This window comes from Colletotrichum costaricense (genome assembly GCF_030867565.1).
Source record: "Colletotrichum costaricense strain IMI 309622 chromosome Unknown Scaffold_35.1, whole genome shotgun sequence".
NCBI lineage: Eukaryota > Fungi > Ascomycota > Sordariomycetes > Glomerellales > Glomerellaceae > Colletotrichum > Colletotrichum costaricense.
The window spans coordinates 31,184-57,450 of record NW_026848264.1 but is presented as its reverse complement, the minus strand read 5'-3'; the positions used below and the strand labels follow the sequence as shown (position 1 = coordinate 57,450).

Sequence of the window (26,267 nt, the reverse complement as noted above, 5' to 3'; positions counted from 1 at the left end):
TAGCCCGTTTATTATAATTATTATAACTAGGTTAGTATTAATATATTAGATTTTAATATTTATATTAACCTAGCTATTTATAATACTTATAATATTACTTAGCTAAATTCTATATTATTAAAAAGTATTTTACTAATTTTTAGGTATATTTATATTAGTTATAATAATTATAATATTGAGCTAGCCGAGGGAGCCTAGCCCGAGAGGGGTAAACTTATTAACGAGTATTTTTAGGTTCTTATTAAAGTAGTATTTTAACTAACTAACCTCTTAACTAGTTATTTAATTAGCTATTTAAATAGTAATTTATATATTAATAAGTTTATTTAGTAAATTTATTTAATAAATTTGTTTAGTAAATTTATTTAGTTTAAATAAAGAGTAGCTTTAGGTAATATTAAAAATAATAAAAATAAAAAAAATCTTTATAAGCTTTAAAAAGTAGTAAATATTAGCCTTTTTAACCCTTTTTTTAAAAACCTCTATATTATTATTAAAGTTTAGAACCTCTATAGTTAAGGGCCGCCTCTAATTATTATAGCCGACTATTATAGCTAATTATTATAGCTAATTATTATAGCTAATTATTATAGCTAACCTTTATTATTAACCTTTTTAACCGGCGCTACTATATAAGTATAATACTTAGCCTATTATTAATAAATAATAAAATAGCTTACCTATCCCGAATTAAATAGCGGTTTTTGTATTAAAATTATTATATTACGTTAAGCGCGTATTTAAAATATATTATATATATTATATAGTTAAAAAGTATATTATATTATATAATTTCCTTTAAAAACGTAATCCCGTTAAGGTCGATTTTTTATACCTATAAAGCCGGAAAAAAACCACTATATAAATCTCACCTTAATATAATAATTATAATTTTTTATTAATATATTTCTTTTTTCATATATTTATTAATTTATAAATAATAATCTTTTATTAAAAAAACAAGGTTTAGTAAATTCTTAACGTTATTAAAGCGGTTTTTAATTTTAAAGAGCTTTAATTACGTTTAGAGTTATTAAATTATTATTTTATAGTTATAAAAAAAGCTATTAAATAAGAATAAGGGTTTTTATAGAGCTTTTCTTTAGAGTCCTAGCCTATTAGTTACTAACTATATACTAAGAGTAAAGTAGGTTCTTAACGAGTAGTAGTTTATGTATTAATAAGTTTATTTAGGAAATTTATTTAGTTTAAATAGAGCTTTAGGTAATATTAAAAGTAATAAGGATTTAAAAAATCTTAATAAGCTCTAATACGCTAAATATTAACCCTTTTAGCTTTTTTTTTTAAAAAACCTCTATATTATTATTAAAATTTAGAACCTCTATAATTAAGGGCTTTTTTTAATTTTTATAGCCGACCTCTATTATTACCTTTTTTAATAAGCGCTACTACGTAAAGAGTAGCTTACTTATTCTAAATTATATTATAGTTTTTATATAAAAATTATTATATTACGTTAAGTACGTACTTAAAATGTGTTATATATATTATATAATTAAAAAGTATATTATATTATATAATTTTTTTAAAAGCGTAACTTTATTAAAGTCGATCTTTTATACTTAAAAAGCTAGAAAAAAAACCACTATATAAAGTTTATAAGACTTTTTTTATGAAAAGTTAATTAGTATAATAAATTTATATTTTATATATTTTAAATATCATACTAATTTATACATTTTAATTATTATTTATTTTAATTATTATGAGAAAATAATGTTAATAATATTATATATTTTTGTGTTCTGCCTTTGCTAGCTACTCGGGCGATTCTCAGTATCGTTTATACAGTATTAATACACAGTATCAGTGCATACTCTCACTGTCCGTTAATAATATTATATTTATTATAAAAGCTATTATAGCGGCTTTTTAAGTTACTTATAATATATTTTAAATATTAAATAATTTTAAAAAAAAACTAAGTTCAAATAATAAAAAAGAATATATAAATACATTATAAATAAGTAATAAACAGTAATTTTCAAAGTTCTAAAACTATAAGGTTGCCTAAATACTTTTTAAGGGCGGATAACTACTTTTATTATTCTTATTACTAGTTACCCTAGGTTGTTTTGAACTCTAGCCCAGGGCATAATTGTTAGTCGTGGGTAACACTAGTATATTTACGTCTAACGATAACGGCCTATAAAAGTAACAAAGTTGTTAGACTCTTCTCTCCAGATCCTATGTATCTGTAAATTTGTACTAAGTTCAGTCTAGCTTCTTAATGCCCCACAACGCCACGTGAAGTGCCCTGGACCGTGCACAGCCTTATGTCATCATGATCTATTAGCCGCCGTTGACAAAGGCGTTGGTAAAAGCCGCCAAACAAGAAAAAAAAGAACTAAAGAGCAAGGAATTGGTACGGCTAATGCCAAACGACGAAATTGCTCACCCGCTGATGCTGACGGAGTGAAAAGTCTGTGCTTACTCAAAGACTTACCACAGAGATTGCGTCTTGCCAGAATGAGTGGTGTAGCCACTGGTCCGTCTACCCCTCAGCGCCCATCGTCTCTCGCCAATGACGACGCCGTTGATATAGTCTCGAACACCCCTACCCGCCTCGGCCTACTGCAGACCCCCCCAAGAAGATTTTCGCGGCATCTCAAACGCTCCATTAACGCCATAGAGCCTGGAGACGACGCTGTAGCTGATTCAGAACAGGGGTCGGCAGGCTCTGTTCGACTGTTGGCGACACCTCCACGGCGACCACCTCGCCGGGCAAGGTTCTCTACCGGACCCGCTGAGCCAACCGGCTTCGATGTAGGGAAGCCTACTACCACTAAAGACCGCGAATCATCACCTCTTTTTTGTGAGACGAAGCCAAAGGAGAATTTGGGAGTTGAAGAGCAACCAATAGCTGAAGAGCAACAGAGAGTCGAAGTGCGGCGGGGAAGAGAAGATGAGCAGGAGCTGGGCGAGCTTAGGCAGCTTAGAGTTTGGGAGAAGTTGCACCTAAGCGAGGATCGACAACCGCGTGAGGGTGATGAAAACGGGCACTGTGATAATCTTCAGGAACACAACTTCAATGAACCCGAAAGTGCGAGCGCAAGCTTCTACGGCAGTGAGCGTGACGGCAAGCTTGGGATGGAAACCAACTTATTAGACGAATCGGTGTCTTGATCCATCGATTCTCGATATGGGTCGAGAGTGTGCTGATTCATCTGGCGGTACCGTGGTGATCTAGTAGTCGCCCGTAACAAACTTTCGACATAGCGACACAAGTATGCACGAGTATCGACTCTTGGATCTGAAGAGCTTAGGGCGGACTATAGCCTGACGAGAGCATTGGCAAGAGTAGCTGCTAGGAAGTTTCACAATGAAACAAAGACTTTTCCTTATTGGGAGGAAAGAGTGCCTCCGACCAGTCACCATGGGTTTGAAATGTCCCAGTCCAATCCTCAGTCCCAATATCGCGGTCTGGAACGGCCCTCAAAGCAAACGAAAAATGAATCTTTACTCACTTCGAAAGGCCATGGCATGCTCTCAGAGTTTACTGGCAAACAGACATGTAAGGTAGAGAAGCTCCGACTACTTCACAGACACTGTGTTGCTTTTCGTGTTGGTCTGGTCCGCGAAGCTATAGGATCTCGCAAGCCTTGCAGATGTGTTTCACTATCCAGGAGGTGCCTTTTAGTTGTCCAGGAGGTAAATCCACTTAATGTGGCTCTTTTTTGAGATAATTACTAGATCTACTACGCGTATATCTACGGCCGCTTTAGATTTCTACTTCTAGACCTTTATTGTTAAACCTTTACTATTAATGATTTTATTCTTAACTACGACTTTATATTAATAAATACTAATTATATAATTACGATTAACTATGAATATTTCTAACTATTTGAATAGTTATTTATAAAAGCTGATTCAAAGTACAGCTTTTACCAGCTGAAATCGTTGATAAGTAGATATATCGCAGGAGTAGTAGAATTCTTCTAAATACACATGAAAAGTTTTATCTCTACGTGAACCGTACAGGTAAAGAGGTAATCTCGAAGCTAATCATTCGGACCCACAGTATACACCGACCATCAGCAATCATGAGTGATGGCTTTGCCGCCATACCACCCTCATTCGTCACCGGCTGTGCGCATGCCCTTCCGAGGCAAGATGAATTCCAATGGCATAGCCGATCTGGACCGCACTACATCAGACGCCCTTAACGTGCACCTTGTAGCAGAAATGACCCAACGTGTCAGTCTGGATATTCTGCGGTGTATCACGCTACCTGCATCATTCTCTGACGAGCTTGCACATCTTCCGGTCGATATTAGGCTAGTAGTATGAGTCGCGTTGTCCTCCATCCTTTACAAGCAACTTACAAAAACAGGTTATTACTGTAATGATGCCCTCAATATAAGAAGCTTCTTTATATGCGCCACTAATGGAGATGCAAGGCAAGCGGATACGAATCCAGTAATCGACACCTGAGTGAGCTAGACGAGAGAAATAGGCAAGAGACACGAGTAGGATGATGAAATTCCCAGGCTCCCCGAACGCTCGTACCTACGTGCGGTTGAGACTCATGTTAGGAGTCTCTGATGATCTGGAGGATCCAGGGGCCCAAGAGCCCCACGAGCCGAGATGACGCCGCCGCATGTCCTTCTTGGCACTATAGAGCCATAACAAAACGTTGCGTCGGATGTTTGTAGGATAACCTCACTCACGACTAGGATATAAATGACACTCCGGGAACTGTGGCCAGATCGGATCTCAAGCCAACTCAGACCAGATGCTTTGGCCGGGGATTGGTGCAGATTTGGGTAAGAATGTGCTTACAACAAGCTATGATATTAGCTTGGGTACGTCGTGTGGCTTCCCAAACCGTCGGTTTCAAATTGAATGAACAATCCCAAAAGATATTACATATTAATTACCCCATAAAGCCCCTGTAGCCAAGTGGCGGAGGCGCCGTTCTTATAATTACAGCATATTAATTACTTCATATCACTCTCAGGCCCAGACAAATACAGCACCATAACCCAGTCTCAGCTTCGAGCGGCAGGAGCGAGACACTGTAGGAGATATTTCGATCGTTGGAAACTTCAAGATTGAAAGACATAGCGTACAATTTGAGACATACCAGAGATGAATACTCAGTCCAACCCAGTAATGCTCTTTCTCGGCTCTGAACTGCGCCTCATTGGGCTTTCGCATCGGCACAGAGACTCAGTTCGTCCCCTTAAAGTATCGACGGCCGAAGTCAAGGATGGAGATAATACGATAGTCTAACTCCTTCATTCCCCTTCCAAACGGGAGCTCCATATAGTCTTGATTGTCAGCCCCTCGCCCATACCCTCTTGTACGCCTACAAGTCTCCCAGGCTATGGTCCCGATTTTGTCGGTCAGGTATTTCAAATGGGTCGTAGGTGTTTGGTGTTGAAATATGCATTTGACTAAGATTTGAACCCCGTGGAACTCAGTCCGATCATATTAAGAAATGAAAAGCTCAAAAATGTTTCTGCTCCGTCTACTTTAGCTGTGAAAATCCCGCTCAAAGCACTCAAGCAATGCTGGCATACCTATCGCACACAAGCGACTTTATATAGCATTAATCTGAATTCCGCAGATATATCAAAAAGCTCCGAGTGAAAACTTCAAAGACGCTTCACGTGGATCCCCAGACAGGAGAGAAAGGGAGAACTTCTGCGTGAAAAGCTTAACCCACAATGTTGATCTGAAGAAACTGACCCTTAACGCGAACATCTAGCCTAGAGTATACCGAGATAGTTACTTCAAGGGAGGAGGTGGTTTCGTGGCTTTCTCCATTGACTGGAGGAGTTGCAAGGGTGAGGACAATGCCAGCGCCGTGCCAACTCCGTGCCAATATATGCCAATGAAGCGCCAATTATTCCAAAGCTGATTGAGCCAGCTTGGCCCTGAACAATGAGAATTTGCCGTACAAGAGGCCTGGACGGCACATAAGGCGACCTTTTCGCTGTTATCTCAAAACTGATGATCTCTGTATTCTCTGTGAATCTGGGTCCCTGTTTCAATTCACTATATATTGGCGCCGCACTTTCGCAAGACGCTCTCTCTAGCTCAACTCTCACAGCAGTGCGCACTGGTACCCATCGTGCTCAGCTGATCACAAAAGAAGTGAACATGAAGCTTAGTAACATGGTAACTTTTGCCCTCCTCGGTGCCGCCACAGCTGCGCCAACTTCCACTCTTGATCAAAAGTCAACCGGATCCATTGCTAAGCGCACTTCCATCACGGAGACTTGCAATATTGGATACGCTAGCACCAACGGAGGGACGACTGGTGGCGAGGGCGGATCAACGGCCACCGTCTCTACCCTGACTCAGTTCACCAAGGCTGCCGAGTCGAGCAGCAAGTTCAACATTGACGTCAAAGGCTCCATCTCTGGCAGCGCAAAAGTACGTGTTGCTGCAGACAAGACCATTGTGGGTCAGAAGGGGTCCAAGATCACTGGTGCCGGCCTATACATCAAGGGCTTCTCCAACGTCATTGTTCGTAATCTCGCCATCTCGAAGGTCAAGGAGGCCTATGGCAACGCCATCGGTATCGAGTCCTCCACGAATGTCTGGATTGACCACGTTGATGTATCATCCGACATGAGCAGTGGAAAAGACTACTACGATGGGCTCATCGACATCACCAGAGATTCTGACTGGATCACCATTTTCAACTCGTACATTCACGATCATACAAAACGTCGCTCATTGGTCATGTCGATACCTACACTACCTTAGCGATAAGGGCAAACTCCACGTTACCTATGCAAACAACGACTGGAACAATGTCAACTTGCGAAATCCTTCGATGCGCTTCGGTACTGTGCACATTTACAATAACTCCTACAACAGAGTCGGCAGCACAGGTGTGAACACTCGAATGAGTGCCCGAGTCCATGTCGAGTCCTCTGTTTTTGAGAATTCGAGCAAGAAGGTCATCTTGTTCGCCGACTTCAGCCAGACCGGCTACGCCACAGTCTCCGATATGTCATACGGTAGGGGAGAGAACACAGCGCCTAAGGGTGACTTTGGTTCTAGCAAAATCCCTTACAGCTTTTTACTTTACGGAAAAGCCAACGTCAAGAGCAAGGTTCTGGGAACGGCAGGACAGACTCTAAGCCTTTGATATTTTAATCTCTTCGTCGCTCGTTTGACTCTCGCATTTTGGAATGCCACCTACAATTTAGACTTCAATAACTCAAGCAGGGGCCTGGACACACGCGACTGAGTTAGGTGATTGAAGATTACCTGGGCCTGTTTCTACTGTGATGTCGTCTATGCTTGCATGGACTTTTACCATTCTTATAAACATTCTCGACGGCATCTTGAGCCGCTATTGTTTTACAAAACCACTTCAGATTATGAGTCATGAGTGACGTCTTCGACAGGGATCATTAGTGCCACATTAATGATCTTGTTAAAGGGACCAAATAAATCTTTTGCAACTTGGAAATGGCCCCTGTCAGATAACAAAACATATCATTGTGAAAGTGGCTCAAATATCAGGGGCTCAGGATCTGATAGACATCGGGGTGTGAGTCTAGCTGACAAAACTTCGTAACCAAGACGGACCTAACTTAGGTTTCAGACTACCATGTCCGAAGAATGGCAGCCGATGTATGAACGAGCGGACGACTGCTGCTTGATGGCTGTGCTCAAGCGAAAAGCCTGGTCTGAGTCCTGCGGATTCTGGAAAAGCGATGGCAGCCGCTTGTGTCATGCGGTTAATCGCGACTTGAGCCATTGGTATGAGGTTGTGGAGAGTTCCTCATATCCTCTGCAAGACTCTCGGTAGGTGTTCTGGCCGCCGCGACAAAGGCTTACTTTGCAGAGGCATAAATTAATGAGCTGAAGCCACGCTATGCCGCCGGCGTTCAGGCTACAGCTAGCATTTGACCTAGGTGACTAGACAGAAATTTCGCAACTAAGGAGCGGAAATTGAGTGGAATAATCGCAACGCCCTGAACCCGGCGGTGACGTTATTAAGCTTAGTCGTAATTCATTCATCTTTATTTCAGTCCGGAGATATATTGGAATTACATACCGGGCTTCTACGTCCTTCTTCATTACGTAGTCTACGAACGCGATGGCTTTGACCCGTCAACTTCTTGCGCGCTTATGGCCTCAATGAGCTCATTATGCCCACCTACCTAAAAGCATTATCGCTCGGCTATTTCGACCTCATTCTTTAAGTACACGTCGATTTTCCTTCTAGTAGGTTGATAATCAATTAGCTAAACCGGGAAGTCATAGCGCCCCAGTTCGGCTACCCTACTTTACCCTATTTTGTTAATAATACTCTACCCTATATTGAGATCATCGAACGGCCCCTATGTGTAAAGCTGAATCTTATACCTTGAGTCGTTTGTAGCGACGTGTTCGTCAACCTAGCATTGCCGCCACCTTAGCTGGCACTCTCTTTAGTCCTGCCTTCAAGACATTACTATTGTTCGATCAAGATCTTCCTCGTCTATCCTTGCGTATATTGCTTCAATATGGGCGCTAGACGTGTATTTTTTTCGGTCTTTGCGGGACCGTGCAAGATTGATGAAGTTTGCCCCCTTGACCCAATCAACGATGAAACCATTGCCAGTAAGAAAGCGGGTGTTGTACTGTAAGCCCTTGTGCATAGTGTTTTGGTTTAGTAACCTGTCACAGCAAACCTTACCGGCCCCTTTCTATCTTGGAGCCTTTGTTTTCTTTCTTTCTTGTTTTCTTAATGTCTCTTCTTGCAATGAGACTGCTAGTCAACTGGCCTCGACAACTTCTTGACAATTTGGTAATGTAAGCTAGATGCTAGCCTGGTAAACCCCTTCTTACCTATAAGTACCGCGAGTCTTGCTATCTCAAAAATGGTGATGAAAATGCCAGAGCACTCCAGCGATCTTTCGTATTGATTACCCTGACGGTGAGTGGATCTTCAAGCTGTAGGAGGAGCGCTTGGCGCCTTATGTATCCGTTCTTTCAGGCCTGTGCTATTCTCAAACATGGTATGCCTCAAGAGAGACATCAAGGTGATGCTCTGCTGCTGCGTGAGTATACCCTATTGTCAAAGTGGTCCGCGAGTGTATTTGGCGGCCGAATTGCGGCTACCGAGGCCCATAAAAAGCACTGGGCGTGAGCAACTCCGGCAACTTCATGCACCTACTCTCCAGTTCTATAGGCGATGTGGTATATCTTGTGGGTCGATGCCAAGCCAAACACGACCCAATCTGTTGAGACTCCCACCGGAAGCAGTACGACTAATGGTCTGTAATACGAAGCTCGGCAGTACCACCTTCTAGAATTGTAAGTCCTTCCGAGTGATGTATGATAATAGTAATCCCCTCATTGTCAAATACTACCTTCCTCGTTATGTTGAGCTGACTTCTCGATAGATCTAACCACATATCAGTTGAATATAAATGAGAAATACTCTGCACATTATTAGCTGAGAGACTGCATTACACTATTGTGTAGACCCCTTTGAAAAATTTCCCTATCCACTATGTGGCTGGCGCGACTTCTCACTTTCCTAGTTTGGGCATTGTCCTCATGGGAATCGGATGGATATGTCTGGCCTTCGCGATACGACTTCTTGGAAGACTTTCTCGCAATTCAATCCGGAGCCACTATTTTTGGCTTCAGTAGCAGTACAAATTGACCCCATGTGTGAAGCCCTCGCTTGTGATCTTTGCTAACCTAATATTAGTTGTCGCCTCTTGCGGTAACGGTCAAAACAATGTCGGTCGTCAAAACTCCGCTGAATGGATCCGAGCCGCGTTCCACGATGTTGCTACCCATGACAAGGGAGCCGGCACTGGTGGCCTCGATGCATCTCTCATGTACGAGCTAGACCGCGATGAGAACCTTGGAAAGGCATTCAATCGTACATTTGCAGACATGTCTAGTTTTATCAACCCAAGAGCTAGCGCCGCCGATCTGCTCGCACTTAGTGTAGTGACCGCCGCGGCTGGGTGTGGTGGCCAGAAGATTCCTTTCCGAGCTGGCCGTATTGACGCTATCATGGCTGGGCCTCCTGGAGTTCCGAAGCCTGAACAATCTCTGGAAAGTCATAGGACGACTTTTCACCGAGCCGGATTCAACGATAGCGATATGGTTGCGCTCGTAGCCTGTGGCCACACACTCGGCCGAGTTCACGGAGACGAAAACCAACATGTGACGGGCGGCGAGATGTCCAATACGAATGTGGTCAGCTTTGACAATACTCCTGCCGCCTTCGACACCGCCGTCGTTCGTGGATATCTCCAGAACGACGGTGTCAATCCGTTGGTGTTCAACCATAACGACACCCTAAATTCGGATAAGAGGATCTTCGGCGTTGACGGCAACATCACTATGCAGGCTATGGTAGACAGTGTCACGTTTCAAATCACCTGCGCAAGTGTATTCGAGCGAATGATCAACACGGTTCCTGATTCCGTCATCCTGAGCGACCCGCTAGAGCTAATCGACATCAAGCCGTACATAGACACTCTAGACCTTAGCAATGACGGCACAGCAATCATCTTTAAAGGGCGAATCCGCGTGCGTACAACAAATCGCGACCCGGAGGGATTCGGCATTGCTATTGACATCTCTCAACGCAACGGACAACGAACACTCATCCAAACCTCACGAGATCGTTTCCAGGGTGGGCTGTCCACGGGTTTCTTTGGAGAGTCTTTTGCCTGGTTTCACTTTAATACTCAATTGGATCCAGCTACTGGAATCTCGGGCTTCAACGTACAATTAACGGACCTCTCTACTGGCCAAGTCGAGACTTTTGACAACGGTGGTACAGGCGGATTCCCAGTGACTGACGGTTTGATTTATGCGGCAGATAGGTCTTGCTTGGATACTAACCCCGGAGCCGATGGAAACATGACCTTAAATGTTGTAGCTATGGTCCGAGAGGATCTGCTGTCGGCTGGCAGCGATGTCTATCTCGAGCTCACGCACCGAGTTCATCAGCAGAACATAATGTTACCCAGGCTGCAAACTGAGAGCACACCGATGGTTATGGGTAGCGCACATATCAGAGGTTTTGTGGAATTCACTAGAACGATTCCTCTGGCGGCAAACGGATGGAATACAGTTTTTGACATTGTGCTGGTGACGGGGGATGGGGAGCTGAGGTCTGATTTTCATAGTTCCGGCGCATTAACAAGTGCATCGTGCTCTTGAAATTTCCCTTCTTCATCTTCATATTCACCACAGGTGGCCACATAGTTTCAACTTCCTCCCGTCAGCATCTTCACCACAACTTTTGGAACCAAGCACAATTTCTACCTTGTCCTACTATTCTCTTTCTATACCTACCTACATCATGCCACTAGCCCAACGTAAAAAGGGGAAGTAAGAAACTAGCTAGGGTCTTCTGAAAGCGACACTCAATGGAAATTTTGCCTTGATCGAAGGCGTTATGCAACCACCGACAAGTCCCTTCGAGCGCAATACCAAGAAGCAAATCATTAGGTCTCTCTTCGATATACAGCGCAGAATTTACGGTCAACGGCAGTGTCTATGACGAGAGTCTCAATATACTTTAAGGTTACCCTAGTCTAGAGAGATATCTGCGGTTAAGGAATCCCAAGACATTCCCATACTCGTTAATAACGAGGATATAGGGTATTGAGATAAGTAACCTAGCCGTCCAAGGTATAAAAATAACGCCATATATTATTAAATACACTCCTTATCATCGGTTATGCTCATCCGCTCAGGGGAAGACCTTATATTAGCCGCAGACTTTTATAATCCTTACTAGCGATACTATTAAGTCCTTCTTGAATCTACCTCGTTTATAATATCACGTAGCCTTCCGCCACGATTCGTCTACTTACTAACGTCTCTGCCCAGGTCTAGGAGGGAGGGTATAGTCAAGTCCATTCTCGCCACAGGTCACTATCTCGAGCCTACGTGCACAGACTGGACGTTTATCCGCATGTACCATGTGGAGAGGCTATTCGATCGTTCAGCTAGCCTTCCCTAATGAAACGACTATAATCCCAGACTCCAACCATACAGATCTTCTTCCGGCACCGCCACAAAAGCCCGAGAACGAAGGAAATTCCTCCAGTTTCAAAGTACTCAATTAATTTGGCCTGAGTTCACCGCGGAAGGGCCGACATGACCTCGGTTTAACAGTCTTTTTACAGCGAAGAAGAAGGCGTCCCAGAACGCCGGACTCGCCAGACTGCTCGTCCCAGAAGCCTCACTAAAACAACATGCATAAGGCAGTCAACATGCATACTTAAGCTCAAGTTTCAGCGCTAGATCTTACTACAATGGATCACTACTTTAACCATTCATTCCTCCAAAAATATCTACGAGCTGACTCTCTCGTTAATTACGACTAGATACTTAAGATTAGGATAAATATCGAATTTGACCATCTAACCTAGCGAGGTAGCCTCTTAAATATCGTCAATCTACTCCTATCTACTCCACTAGAGCTTAAGTAATATAAAGATCCATACTAATAGTATATCGCAGCGAATCACCCCGCAACGCGATCTCTCCCTTTAATCGCTCTATTAAGGCTTTATCTTATATAGCTTATGAGCTAAGCCTAAAGCATATCTATACATAGTCATAGTGGGGTTCTAACTACCTGCAGTCGGGAAAAGGGCAGCTCTAGTAACGTAAATATTCTCAATCCCTTAAGGACGATAAAGCTCATCCACGGAACCAACAATCTCCTTCGGTCCTATAAAACAAGTACTTAACTCGTAGACAATACCAAGTATAGGAATAGTATCGACTACTAGCCTCGTCTTAATCCAGCTATAAGTTATCTCATCCCACCATTCAATACTCGGCTCGTATTCATTACCGCTTACCATTTATATAATAGTATTAAAGGTTGCCTCATCCATCACGTCCCAAGAGATACGATCGTCGTCGCTCAAGGTGTATTGCAAGGTAACGTTTCAAGTCGGGTCAGTGCCTTTATTAAGAGCGACATAATTCTTATTATTCTTCTCGCTAAACTCTCCAAGAGCCGAGCAGACTAAACAGTACCAGGTTAGCTTCGATCGTCTATATTACAAAAGACAGCTCCATACCAAACACAACGTAGTCCTCAGAGCCAATGAGTTAATCAAGGGTCGCCGCAGCAGCATAATATGGAAATTTGCGAGCCGCATTCTTTGCATCATTCTTAGAAATCGCCGTAACCGAAACGTAATATTATAGGCCAGTCTTAGGTTCTTTACCGGCAAGGTATACAGTAGCAATCTTAAGTATCTCTTACTTCTTCTAACCCTTAACGTTCTTTACGGGACATCGTACAGAAATATATATATCGTAGTAGCCAGTAAATCTCTCACCGACAGTATCGCGGCAACTCTCAAAAGAGTTAAGCAATATAGTAGCATTAGGGACCGTTCTAGCGTAAAGGATAATCTGAATCTTATTACCAGTCCACAATAAAGTGCCCTTGCTGGTTTCGATCATGCGGACACAATCATCTTCGTCACCTTTCTCCATACTTTTCACCGCACAGTCAACTTTTTGTTTCCAAAGGCGCTCCATTATTAGCTTTAGCTAGTTATCTCTATCGTTTCAAGATGCCAAGACGATACCCAAGAACAGAAAACTTATCAAACCGCAGACGAGAAGTCGGGTTACGTCGCCCGACGGCAAGCGGGGCTAACTCAACATAGTTCGCAGTAGGAATATTGCTAATTGAATCTTTGAGAATGCGATCAATGCAGCTTGTAGGCTTTCAAAACGCCATCATTGATCTAAGATGCGGGTGTGACATTCAAGAGCCTCTTGGCCTCTTCCTAGAACCATTCGTGTTCAGCAGTCTTTTTCATAGCCTCGGGAAAGTCGCGCATGAGATCTAGACTCGGTCTCGGGCTCCAAGCCGACCAAAATGTAGATCGGCCACCGAAAAATGGGCAAGAGCCGTAGCAAAACCCAAGCTCCGTGTTTCGAAGGTCTTACGTGAGAGGGTCCAGGGAAATATCTCAGAGGGTCATCCCAGAATCATTTTGAAAAGAATTAGTAAATTCTAAAAGGGGGAGGGAAGCTAAAAGCTTGTAAGAAATTAAATATGAGACGGTAGCACTCATATAAAGGTGCACAGTAGTTCAAAAAGGAGTCATTACCTCCACGCTCCAAACAAAGGATCTTGACATAGGGGTCGAGTTCGACAGCCTTCTAATAAAGGCAAGAGCAGTAAAGCCTAAACCGATAACGATGTAATCAAAGTCTCCATGGGCTAGTATGCTCTCCCAAGTCTGGTCACTAAGCATTACTAAGGTAAGTACTAGTTCGTCGTACAGAATCCAAGTAGAATTGCTTCGTACCTCGCAAAGTAGTCGCGGGCCATAACCGACGTAGGAATAGGTTCCTACACGCCAGGCACAGAATACCCGTAGGTATTAGCTAGAAGAGGGCTAACGATCTTTATACTTCTACCAACACAGCAGTAAAAGCTAGGGATTGTCTTCTCTAGCATAGTCAGATAGTCTAGGAGGCTTTCGGTGTTCATGGTGGAGGGAGTAGTAGCAGGACTAAGCCTAGCTATATATTAAAGCAAGTAAAGGGTTTAATTCGTTTCTTTGCAGCCTAATTGTCTTAAATCTATTAAAGAGCTTTCCAATGGTATTCGTTTTCTCGTAACATATAACACCTTTATAAGTTCAAGGGAAAAGAACTAATTTAGGAAGGCTACAAGAAGATCCACGGGAGTTTTGCCGACGTTTCGTTTGCCCCCAGCTTATTTCGATCCATCTGATTTCGAATCAGCTCAATTACCGTATCCCTACGTATCTTACATAACCACATTTGCATATATGGCTAACGGCGCGCCAAGCATTACGGCCTAATACGGCGGTACAACCCTCTAGAGCCGTTGGCGTTGTAGTTTTCTACCGCTGGCAACTGGCCTTGACAGTCAGCCCATCATAGTTATCTATGGTGACCGGAATAGAACAAAAAATTAACACTGTTTTCATCATTATGTCTAAGACATCCGAGGCAAGCTGAAAACCCTGATATGAAGGTTGACTGAATTGAATGTTTCAAACTTTCAATGAGGCTCTTACCCCGCACAAATCGTCTTGGTAGGGTTCACGAACTAACGAGCTTAGCGGCGGTGCTAACTATAGGCTGTCCTCAGCCGCTCTAGATGCGGCACGGCGCGACAAACCGTGGCAAGCTGAACTAGAACTTTGCTAACAGCCTAACATGAACCACGTTCTCGACGAAGGCCAAGCCTAAAATTTCCTTGGTACCCTGACAAGTGTCAATGTTGCCGATAGCCCGCTCCATACGACGGATTGCCGTTTTCGAGAGCTCGTATTCGGACTTCGCGAAGCCACTTCATATTCATCCCCTATGGCACCAGCAACTTTCCGCTCGTGGAGTCTGGAATGGCCATCGTGATGAATTCTAGCAAGTCTTGAAGGCTGGGCGACATAGAGCTTTGTTCGGATCAAGTCATTGACTATAGAAGTAGTGGGCTTGTGGCTGACTTCGAGTCGTCAGTCTTCAGTAGTGAGATCCCCTACCTCGTATCTCCTTGCGAATCGCCCTGTTCCCATCTTGGCAGCACTTCCCCGAACCGCAGTGATTCGCATTGATGGATTGATGCCCAAAAGTCCTTCCCATTCTTCCATTCAAGGAAGTATCAAAAGGCGCAGAGAGAAAGAAGCTGTCAACCCAACTTCGTCTCGAATACATACGTTTCTATCCGAGCTAATGATAGACGCTCACGTTTCCGAGACGGTTTACTGCAGCACGGGAAGGTGGCCGGATCTTGCCCTTGGCATCAAAATGGCTGCAGGTGGAATTAGTGCCAAGGAATTTGTCGGATCTCGGCGGCGGTCCTCTGATTATTACGGAAAGAAGGCACCTTTCCGTCCTTCAAACCAGTTTTGGTTGTCCAGGAACCATGATGATAGTAGAAAATGTCCTATCTTGGCTGACCACAAATTCGCGGCAACTTAACAGGCAGAGGATGCTCAGGGGACAAGAGATTATGTTCCATGTGTGCGGAAGCCCTGGCTGGAATGTATCTAGAATCTGCTTCCTAGCACTTGATTGCACGCCCGCCAAGCGTTTGGGCGAATCGAGGCGGCACGGCACGCGATGAACCGTGGTGAGCCAACAGGCCTGGGCGGGATTCTGAATCGCTGTGAGTTGTGGATTGGGTCCTCGGTCCTTTCGTGGCTTGGGCCTCGACTACTGTCTCACCCACGTGAGTTTCGCCTCGAATGATTTGGTGTTAATCGACCCAACCCATCTCAGCTCGCCCTAAGAAACAGCTCACTCACCTGCCGCTTGCGATAGTTGCGGACTCAGCCGCAGCAGCTAAAGGCCGCTAGCAAAACTTTAGCTCTCACGTTCAGCTCTAGGTCCCTGGGATCATTGCTGGCATCAGAGATGGCAATTGGTCGTTGATACGTGAGATGCCATGACTGAACGTAGAGGTGGCTCTAATGCAAGAATGTGTGACAGCTCCGGCCTATTCCAGCCTGCTAGAGCAGAGATGCATCCCTTGACTTTGGCAAGAACATGAGACCGGATTCGGCAGTCAAGATATAACCAGAAGATGTTTGATCATACAGGAAAGTGTGATCCGTCGTTTTCAAGCGCAGACTACGGATACAGCAGTCTGGCAATTGGCATTTGGCGATGAATGGGCAGAGGATCGGGGCATACCTTCTACGAAATATATAGAGTCGCCACGTCCGTCTGAAATTCCTGTCCTAGATACCTAAACAGTAAGATAGAAGAGAAACAGTAGCATCGATAGAAAAAACAAACGACATCAACCCGGCAATATGCATCGGCAAGCAGGCATGGCTTGGCATGCGCAACTTGCGCTGGTGCTGACCCTGATCAGCCTGGTCACCGCGCAGTGGTGCTCCGGCAAGTCGGACGACTGCTCCTCCAACCCAATCCCGCTGCGACGCTTCAACGAGCTCAACTTCCACCCCAAAACGTGCGACCTTAAGTGGAAGAGCAAATGCGTCACCAGAGACAAGCACGGCGGTCTGCAGCAGAAGCCACCACCTTACTCGCTGTGCAATTCGTTGCGCCAGCCGGCCGGGCTCATTCCCATCGACGCCTACACGCTGGCGGTACAGAGGAACACCTTTGCCGAGCACGCGGCCGACATCACGCTACACGGACTTTGGCCTGGGTCGTCTGGCGGCACCGGTGCCAAGAACCAACCCTACGGCTGCCTGAATGGCGAGGAGTTTGACGAGACGATCCTCACGACCTTTGCTGGCCTGCTTAATTACTTCTGGCCGACCAATTCAAAGTTCAAGAACACCATGCAATGCTTCATCATGTCCGAGTGGATGAAGCATGGCACTTGCGCAGTCATCCCTGGCGCTGACGGTTCGGCGTTCCGGATGCCGCAGGAGGCCTACTTCCGCACAGCATTTGTGATGGTCAACGAGATCAACGAAAATGCCGTGCTACGTGATCGCCTGCAGATTAGAAAGGAGGACGAGCCGCTTGTTAGCACCGGCTGCGTGCAGTGCGCGTATCTGGCAACCGTAGGCTGGACAGGCACCGACAGAGAGAGCATGCCGCGCATGTCGAGTGACTGTATCGACCAGTGCTTTGCGTGTGGTGACTCCTGGGACACATGCCCGCCGGCGCAGCTGAACAGCACCGTTCAGCTTGACCCCAACAACGCACCGCAGCAGGAGGAGGTTGACAGCGTGAACAGCGAAAGCATCGGAAACGGAAGTTTCCTGATGCTAAATTTGGACTTTGCTATGCCGGCCCTTACGAGCAGCGACAATATCTCCCCCTGGGAGGGCACCTGGCGCTCATTTGGCGCTGAGCAGCTCGGGTCCGGCAAGTTCGAGTTCGCGCAGAGCTTCACCGACATCGACAACCAGAACGTCATGACCGTTACCACAGACAGTCCATACCCCCAGACGTGCACCTACGAACGGCGCGGCGCCGGCGAGCTGGTCCTGCGATGCGGCAGCGGCGCAAAGGCCCACGTGGAGGACTGCTTAGTGTCACGGCTGCCAGATATTGGCGAGCTCGAGGTGGCATTTCTGGCATGCAACCACACTGGAGAGCCGGCGCCGGCCAGCTTCTATGCCGCCATGGATACGCCCGAGTGCGGCAACTTTCTCATGTTCCGCTGTAAGACGTCAGCGGCAGGATGTTCCTTTTCTCCGGACGGCATCTCGGCGGCTGCCACCAAGCCCAAGGAGGAGACCAAGACCAACATCGAGCCCGAGGCTGCCTCTAAGCCCATCAGCCCTGTTAGCCACTCTGAACATGGCATTGCCGGGGCACTTCCCGCGCTGCTGGGATCGTGGCGCACACTGCAGGTATCCAGCCACTATCAAGAAGGCCTCGCGCAATGGAACTTCACTGCCGACGGTCAAGCGTCCTTACAGTGGCCCAACTATCCCTTCCGCGGCGTGCAGCACTATTCAGTCTCGCATTCGGATGAGGATCCCAGCGTAGTGCTCCTTGCCAGCGCCAACGGTGATATCACCACATGTCGCTTCCAGTTCCAGTTCCAGCCGGTGTACTCATATGCCGTGCTAGACTGCGGGGCGCCGAATCAGCCGGCAGCATTCGTAAACAACAAGAAGAATATGCCAAGCTTGAATACGCAATGGGCTATGGGCCGGTGCAATCCGTGCAATGCCCACTGCCGCTACTCGTGCGGCCCTCAGAATGACTTCTGCGGCGCCGTCTCGTGCGACCCGGCCGAGTCGATACATGCAGAAACAGCATCATCCGCCGGTGCCCTATCCTCTTCGCCGCGTCTTGAAACACTGAATGGCGGACTTCGCCACGACTGGTGCACGCCTCAAGACTCTAGCTGCTGGCCCACCAAGACAGCCATCCGTAAGTTAGAGCAGGCGCTGGACCCCACCGTGCCCCGGCTCGGCGTCCGGTGGAGCAAATACCCGCAGCCGCAGCCAGCGCCGGTCCCAACGGGATCCATCAACGAACAGTCCTTCTACGGCCTAGGTGATGCACCTGAGGGTCTCAAGGCGCTGTACTACTACGAGGACGTTGCCGAGATGCAGCGCCCGTGCTTCGTTCTGGAAGCTGGCGCTTCCGTGTGGAACACGGCGTCTGACATGTGCAAGGCGGCGCTGCACCAGAACGAGTATCGCAACTGGAATCCCTTCATTGTCGTCTTTCCGCTCAACGAGCGTCATATTGCCGCCGCTCTCACGTTTGCCGCGCAGCACCGTCTGTGTATCGCCACTGCTGGTACTGGTCACGAGTACAACAGCCGCAACTCATGCCCAACTGGCGGCATCCTGGTCCGCACAATCTTGCTCAAGGATAAGTCCTTTTTGCCGACCTGGGACGAGGACAAGGCCCTGGCCCCTGCCGGTGCATTCCGCTTCGGCGCCGGCTCCATCTTTGCCGAGATGCACGCCTTCTCGGCCAAACATAACCGCGTCGTGGCTTCGGGCTGGTGCTCCACGGTTGGTATGGTCGGCTTCCATCTCGGCGGCGGCCATGGGCCCTTTGCGCCATCTATGGGTCTAGGTGTTGATAACCTGCTCGAAATTGAGGTTCTGCAAGTTGGCCACGATGCAAACGGCCAGACCGTAGTGCACAAGAAGATTGCCAGTCGTCATCACAACCCGCAGCTCTTCTGGGCCATGCGCGGTGGCGGCGGCGGTGTCTGGGGCGTCATTCTCTCCATGACGATCCGCGCCCACGTCGTTCCGGATGGAGGCCTCAGCCGCGTCTTCATGAACCAGAGTGGCACTTTTTGCCAGGACTCGCGCGACTTTGGCTACCAGTGGCTGCGCGACATGTGGACTCGCTTCACTGCATGGCAGCTGAGACTCAATTCCAAGGTCAGCACGCAGCCTGCCTTCTTTATCGACCCCAGCCAGTACAAGGCGACCGGAGACCTCTGCTCGGTCACCTGGACGTTCAACTTTGAGTACTTTTACGCCGGCGGTCAGACAGATCAGGACTACATCCTATTCCGCGACAGCCTCGTAGACGTGCTTCAGACCAAACCCGAGGCCACGCAGGAAAACAATTTCAAGTCGGCGTATGAATACCTTCTGACCATGCCCCCCAACAAGTTCCTCCTCTCCGTGATGAACCCATTGCCGGCACCGCACCCGCCCTCCGACGCGGCCACAGGGTCCCAGAATTCCGTCCTTGTCTCGCGACGAGCCATGGAGACAGAGTTCGCCTCGACTATGATGAATGTGCTGGATATTTGCGTCAAGACTCTGGAGCAAAATGACAAGACGTCGCCAGATTCAGACGGTTATCGCTGCGGATTCCACTACCTCTACACGTCGCTGACGGGCAACCTCGGAAGCCCGCAGCCGGGCGGCACGGCCATCTCGCCGGGCTTCCGCTCGGCGCTCATGTTGTGGAACGCGCGCACCCTGACGACGCAGCAGTCTGACAACACTTTGTACAAACTCGGTCCCAACAGCTATTTCTCCGAGAGCTCGTATGTGATGCATAACTGGACGGCGAGGTACTGGGGCCAAAAGACGTACGAGCAGTTACTGGCTGTGAAGAAGGCGCACGACCCAGGCAATTTGTTCTGGTGCCATCATTGCATCGGAGATAATCCGGATGATGCATATGGCGAACTTATGGGTGCAGCGGCGGACGAGAAAACATTTGGTGCTGCTGCGACTGATTTTGTTGAAAAGGACGAGTTGTAGCGGCTCGGTCGCTGCGTGTCTGCTTGAGTGCTGGCCCTAATATGACCCCTTGCCAGCCTTCGCAAATTTGGGTTTTCATTGTGTAGAAGGCTTAGTTATCTATGTCTCTAGTTTCCTGATAATCAACTTGAAAAGAGATCCCCCCAAAACCAAAATGTCAGCGTTAGATGCTGTAGTTGGCTGCGTGGCTCGTTGCTGTGACCTGGCTTTCACAGTATTGAGCACGCCGCCATAGGAGTCGCATTGCACTCAGAGGGTGACCGAAACAAGGCGGTGTTGGCAAACACGGGAAAAACAAAGGTAGATGGCAAGAGGAAGATGATGGAGCAAAGCGCTAGGTGCAAGAGGTCAAAAGACTCGGTGGTGGTCAATTTCATAGGGTGCGAATTTCGTTCGGTGCACAACGCGGGTGCTACTAAGCTTTCGCAACTCATTAGAAAGTCCACCTCTAGGACGTATTCTATCGACCGCTTGATCATGTGAAACTTGTAGGGACGTACTGCTTACGAGACTCCAAGTATGAATCGCGTGTTGATTCAGTTCATTTGGTATCGTAGCCGTTTTATTTCGAGTTAGTGCACCTAAGTAAAAGTCTCATGTCAGATAAGTATCGGAGAAGACTAGAGGTGTATATCTTGACGTTATACAGCAGCCGATGGGATATCTATGCCCATGTTGTCTGCAACGACAGGGTGCGAGTCTAAAAACGCGACTTTCCTTGTTTGTGTTCAATATACCTAGGAACCCAGACTGTCCTGGAAAAGCTCAATAACTGACGGCCCTCACCAGATCATGTTTCTTTATCTTCAATTGTGATTTTTGACTTGATCACGAGTCTTATTCAACGTGGCCCTAGACCAGCCGCGTTCATATTGAATGGTGTCGTTTCCAACTAGGCGAGATTTCCTGGTCAATGCCCTCTGGGCACATGCAGCACTCAGAGATGACAACATGATTGCGCGGTTGGTTTTATTTCGTGTCATTGTCCAATGACTCGGTACGATGAAGCACTTGAACTTCTTATGCGTTATCTTATGAGACGGACGAATGTGGATATCAGAGAACCTAACTGAACTTAGTCCACCATGACAGGAGAAGTCAAAAATGCGGTTTTTGAGACTTCTGTCCACTCCCCAAAGATCTATACAACCATATGCTTATTTGATTCAATAACCCCAGCAAGAGCACAAGGCGGCATTGGGAGTCAGAAGATAGGCACTTTGCTTACGAGCTGGAGACATACAAATGGGGCCAGTGAGAGTTTATTACAACGATAGCATGCATGGCAGTTTCATGAGTATATATGGCACACGTCTCCTGGACAGCAAGTGAGGTAAATCATGAACTCGGAGATGCTCAAATGCGCCATGGCCAAACCCGCTATGCTAATTACTTGCTCAGAGCTTTGCTCCGTAATTACCTTTTACGTCGCAACTCGTCCTATATAATGGAAAGATACCTGAGCCGAGGAATCTGCAGTATATAAAACGTGTCTCCTTGACGGGAAACAGGTATACAGAAGACTGAGTGAAGCCGAAACCGTGGCCGATCCAACAATACACCTCTTAGAGCTACTGTGTCGAACCTGCGATATAATGTTTCAAGTTTTTTTTCCGCTCTTCTCTTGTATCTAACGCCAGTATGCGATACTAATGTCTAATATGCAGCTATACTTTGCGGTTTACTTAGGGTTGTTGAGCCCTATAAAACTATATTGGGATACTTTCGGGCCGCTTCTCCGCCATATATGTCCTGTTTCACTCTATACCTAGCTGAATAGTCTTTCTAGTTGATCTAAAAGAAAGAAAATGTCACCTAAATCTTTGTAGGAAAACTCCAAAGGCGAGAAGGAAAATTCACACCCGATTTAGAACTTCGTGTATCGGATTTTAGAAAGATGTTGTATAGCTACGATACTGGCATCGAGATGCGTAATGAGACCGATTATTTAGTCGAAGTATCCAGTCGAAGTCAATAATGGAAATGAAAGTCGGGATGCGATCTACTGGGGAAATGAATATGGATCTTAGGGACTATAGAGCCGAGATCACGTATCTTGATTAGTGGTGAGGTCTCTTAAATAGTTCAGCCTTCTATAGAAGATGGTAAATAGTATGAGAGGTATGCTATGAATACGAGACTGCAACAAACTAGACAATTTTTCCAAGCGCCAATCTTCGTCATGCTTCCACATATCTCAAACCCATACAGCCAAGAGCAAAGGTTATACTTTTGCTTTATACTGGGATACACTCCCTTGGCGAAAAGATTCATGTCGAGTAGTAAGGAGCCAGAAACCTCTTGCCATCTATACCTGCTAATGGATGTAGTCCCAATATATTAATGTATTGCCAGTCCCTACAGCACATACCACCATACTCATTGGAAAACTCGGGATCCCGTCCGCTCTCCTGTAGATTAGCTAATGAGGGCCGGATTAGTAGTTGGGTCGGTGAAGACTAGCGAATACCTGGTGTTGTATATAACGTTTTTTGATCGCGTTTACCCATTGACTGTTCCTATAAAGATACCCTCCGAGCCTTCGAGCTATATCAGTAAGAAGCGAGACGCACTTGGAGCACTAAGAGAAATTTTGGCTGGAGTAAAGTGTATTAGCTCAAGGTTGGTATGGCTGGTGTTGTTTCCCCGGGTGTTTAGCTACGAGCACGTGCATAACACGCTAGAAGAACAAAAGTAACCAAAAGAAGATTTGGTTATCTAAGAGGCGACCCACTCACATCGGCGTAAATTAATAGTTGAAATGCTGGACGCACACAACTGCACTACGCATTGCAATGGTGAAGTCAAATGAACGTATTGAGTTGGTAACTAATGGCCGGTCCCATTTGACGACGTCGTACGTACTCATTCATGGTTTACATTCGAGAGCAGTCAGCAACGTATGGTGCCGAAGCATGTTTTAGGAAACGCACGTTCAATGGTTAGTGAGCGGGACACATGGGCTGCCTCTCGTTAGCAAAAGTCAAAGACAAAGATGAGTAGATAGAAGTTATCCTGTCGTTTCTTCCGTAAATGACAGTCGGTCTTGGTAACAAATCCAGTCGTCAGGTAATGCGTTTTGAGGGCATAGATAACACAAGATCCAAAAGAAATTGCCTTTTCCAAAGGCAATAGCTCGCATGTGACGTTTCATGGACAAGTCTCCCTGCCCAGTTAGGAAGTTAAGCTTGTGGTGAGGTAACATCACCACCGAGACGGAGTGGGGCATTGCATTTCAAGCGGCCAAGCATAAACCACGTAGCCGTGCAAATGAGGGGAAACCACCTCTTAATATATTAAAGTCCCGACCATAAACAGCTAGTGACCCCAAAAAGATTGAGAGATCGACTACCATATCATGCCCCAAAAGTAGCCGGCCAGCCAGTACTGCATTCATTCACCGCCATGCTTCGACTTTTGGGGCGGCTAAGCAAAACAATGAGCTCTCTGTATCGTGAGATGCTGCTCGTGATGGCCGCATGCCTCATGCTGGCCATCGGTCAGGTCAATGGCCAGGTTATCGCTCCTCCAGCCGAATTTCTGCAGTTCCCCGTCCAACGTCAGCTCGACTGGCACCGCATGGAGTACTACGCCTTCATCCACTTTGGGCCCAACACGTTCACCGATGAGGAATGGGGTAGAAGCCAGCAAACTCCTGACGTATTCAATCCGACGGCGCTCGACACCGACCAGTGGGCAAAGTCCTTTTCCGATGCGGGCATGTCCGGCATGATCTTAACGGCCAAACACCACGATGGCATGGCGCTGTGGAACACCTCAACTACTACTTACAAAATTGCCAACGGCGGCTGGGCCAAGAATCGCTCAGCAGCCGGGCTGCAAGCGGATGTGGTTCGCATGGCAGCCGTCTCAGCCAAGAAATTTAATCTCAAGTTTGGCGTTTACTTGTCACCCTGGGATATCCACCGTGACCCAGCTATGCCCAAACCACTACTCAACGGCACTATCTACGATGAGCCCCAGATCTTCGGTGATGATACTGCAGGCGACTACAACGATCTCTACCGCCGTCAACTCACGGAACTCGTCAACATGACTCTTGAAGACGGTAGCCCCGTGTCGCTGTTTGAGATTTGGCTGGACGGCGCCAGCGGCTCCAGCACCGTTCAAAGCTTTGACTGGGCCGGGTTCCGGGACATCATCCGCTATCACCAACCAGCGGCAGTCATGTGGGGTCACCAAGGCGTGGACGCTCGATGGGTGGGCAACGAAGAAGGCGTCACGATCCCCACCAATTGGCATACCATCAGCCGGACGCAGGACCAAGATCGCCTGAGCGAAACAGATCTCGAGATAGGGCTGCGAGATGGACTGTACTGGACCCCTGCTGAGGCCGACGCTCGGGTTCGCACCGGCTGGTTCTGGCACGCCAATGAACAGCCCAAGACGGGACAGCAGCTCTTGGACATGTATTTGCAGTCTGTTGGGCGGAGCGTCAGTCTTCTGCTCGACGTGCCGCCGGATACAACTGGCCAAGTTACACAGGAGGACATCAATGCTCTCATGGAGTTTAAAAGTCTCAGAGACGCCTTCCTTGGTCGAAACTTGACCAGTCCCGAGTCAATTGTAACAGCCAGTAGCGTTCGAGGCGGGATCAACTCTACCACGTTCGGCCCTGCAAACGTTCTGACCTCTTCACTTGATACTTATTGGACCATGGAAGATGGGGAACGTACCGGCTGGATCGAGATTGATTTGGGTGGCACGGTGCTCGTCGATGCCTTCGTCCTCCAAGAGCACATTGCACTCGGCCAGCGAGTCGGCGGTTATGCCATTGACTGTGTTGCTAACGGAGTTTTCAAGACCGTTGTTAACGGCACTTCACTTGGCTATAAACGGATTCACAGACTCGAAGCGGCCGTGGAGACCTCCAGTGTCCGCTTCCAGGTCACGCAAGCAAATGCTGTACCCTTGATCCAGAGCATTCTAGTCCTCGGCACCAAGACAGTATGAGTTAGAAGAAAGTCTAGATCACGCTAGACATCTCTTAGTCATTACCTCAGAGATTTGGTTGAAACATGTAATAATGGCTCTCAAAGAGCTGAAGTCTTTACTTAGCATGAGAGTATTGTTATGGAAAGATTACGTCTTTCGAGCGTCAATTCGCTTTTGTTGAGACAATAGCACATGATTGACAACAGAACGAATTTTGCATGCTATGCGGGATGAGATATCTTGATATAGGCAGCTAAAAAGCGTCGTGTTCTATGGGGCTTGATAGAGATAAGTAGAATGATGCGAGCGAGTAGCTGTTCTAGAAGACCTAGTCTGCTGTCCTGAGAAGATTGAATTTAGTCTCGTGACGATAAAAGGTGACATGACGGATGGAAAGAAACACATACAGTCAACTACATACGTCGTCGATGAGGAAAAGCTCATACATCTACCTGGTGGTCCCTATCGAAAGGAAAAACCTATCACCAACACATTCACCTCAGGAAAAGATGCAATCGCAATACCCTCAGCTCGTTAGGGCGTCTTGGTGAAGGGATGATTATGTATTATGAGTACAAAATGGGGCGACTGGTTGACTAGAGAAAAGATCATAGACATTTAGAAAGCATTTTTACCGAGAATGCAAAACATTCT

The 26,267-nt window shown here is 46.6% G+C and overlaps 6 protein-coding genes across 6 annotated transcripts; 5 read left to right on the top strand and 1 right to left on the bottom strand.

Annotated features, from left to right (window-relative positions):
* Nucleotides 1–2,490: 2,490 nt before the first annotated feature.
* Nucleotides 2,491–3,147, top strand: CCOS01_16894 (uncharacterized protein; the record flags this gene model as incomplete). The annotated part of the gene is made up of 1 exon (XM_060465029.1): nucleotides 2,491–3,147. One exon carries the CDS (start codon nucleotides 2,491–2,493, stop codon nucleotides 3,145–3,147), a length of 657 nt encoding a protein of 218 aa, XP_060304394.1.
* Nucleotides 3,148–6,147: 3,000 nt separating this feature from the next.
* Nucleotides 6,148–7,132, top strand: CCOS01_16893 (pectate lyase B; the record flags this gene model as incomplete). The annotated part of the gene is made up of 2 exons (XM_060465028.1): nucleotides 6,148–6,683; nucleotides 6,745–7,132. 2 exons carry the CDS (start codon nucleotides 6,148–6,150, stop codon nucleotides 7,130–7,132), a joined length of 924 nt encoding a protein of 307 aa, XP_060304393.1.
* A 2,361-nt stretch (nucleotides 7,133–9,493) lies between these two features.
* CCOS01_16892 (WSC domain-containing protein) lies at nucleotides 9,494–11,980 on the top strand (the record flags this gene model as incomplete). The annotated part of the gene is made up of 3 exons (XM_060465027.1): nucleotides 9,494–9,632; nucleotides 9,698–11,123; nucleotides 11,848–11,980. The coding sequence occupies 3 exons, from the start codon at nucleotides 9,494–9,496 to the stop codon at nucleotides 11,978–11,980; spliced, it is 1,698 nt and encodes a 565-aa protein (XP_060304392.1).
* A 4,807-nt stretch (nucleotides 11,981–16,787) lies between these two features.
* CCOS01_16891 (uncharacterized protein) lies at nucleotides 16,788–20,657 on the top strand (the record flags this gene model as incomplete). The annotated part of the gene is made up of 1 exon (XM_060465026.1): nucleotides 16,788–20,657. One exon carries the CDS (start codon nucleotides 16,788–16,790, stop codon nucleotides 20,655–20,657), a length of 3,870 nt encoding a protein of 1,289 aa, XP_060304391.1.
* Nucleotides 20,658–22,742: 2,085 nt separating this feature from the next.
* Nucleotides 22,743–22,931, bottom strand: CCOS01_16890 (uncharacterized protein; the record flags this gene model as incomplete). The annotated part of the gene is made up of 1 exon (XM_060465025.1): nucleotides 22,743–22,931. The coding sequence occupies one exon, from the start codon at nucleotides 22,929–22,931 to the stop codon at nucleotides 22,743–22,745; it is 189 nt and encodes a 62-aa protein (XP_060304390.1).
* Nucleotides 22,932–24,095: 1,164 nt separating this feature from the next.
* Nucleotides 24,096–25,631, top strand: CCOS01_16889 (alpha-L-fucosidase 1; the record flags this gene model as incomplete). Its single annotated transcript, XM_060465024.1, has 1 exon — nucleotides 24,096–25,631. The coding sequence occupies one exon, from the start codon at nucleotides 24,096–24,098 to the stop codon at nucleotides 25,629–25,631; it is 1,536 nt and encodes a 511-aa protein (XP_060304389.1).
* Nucleotides 25,632–26,267: the final 636 nt, after the last annotated feature.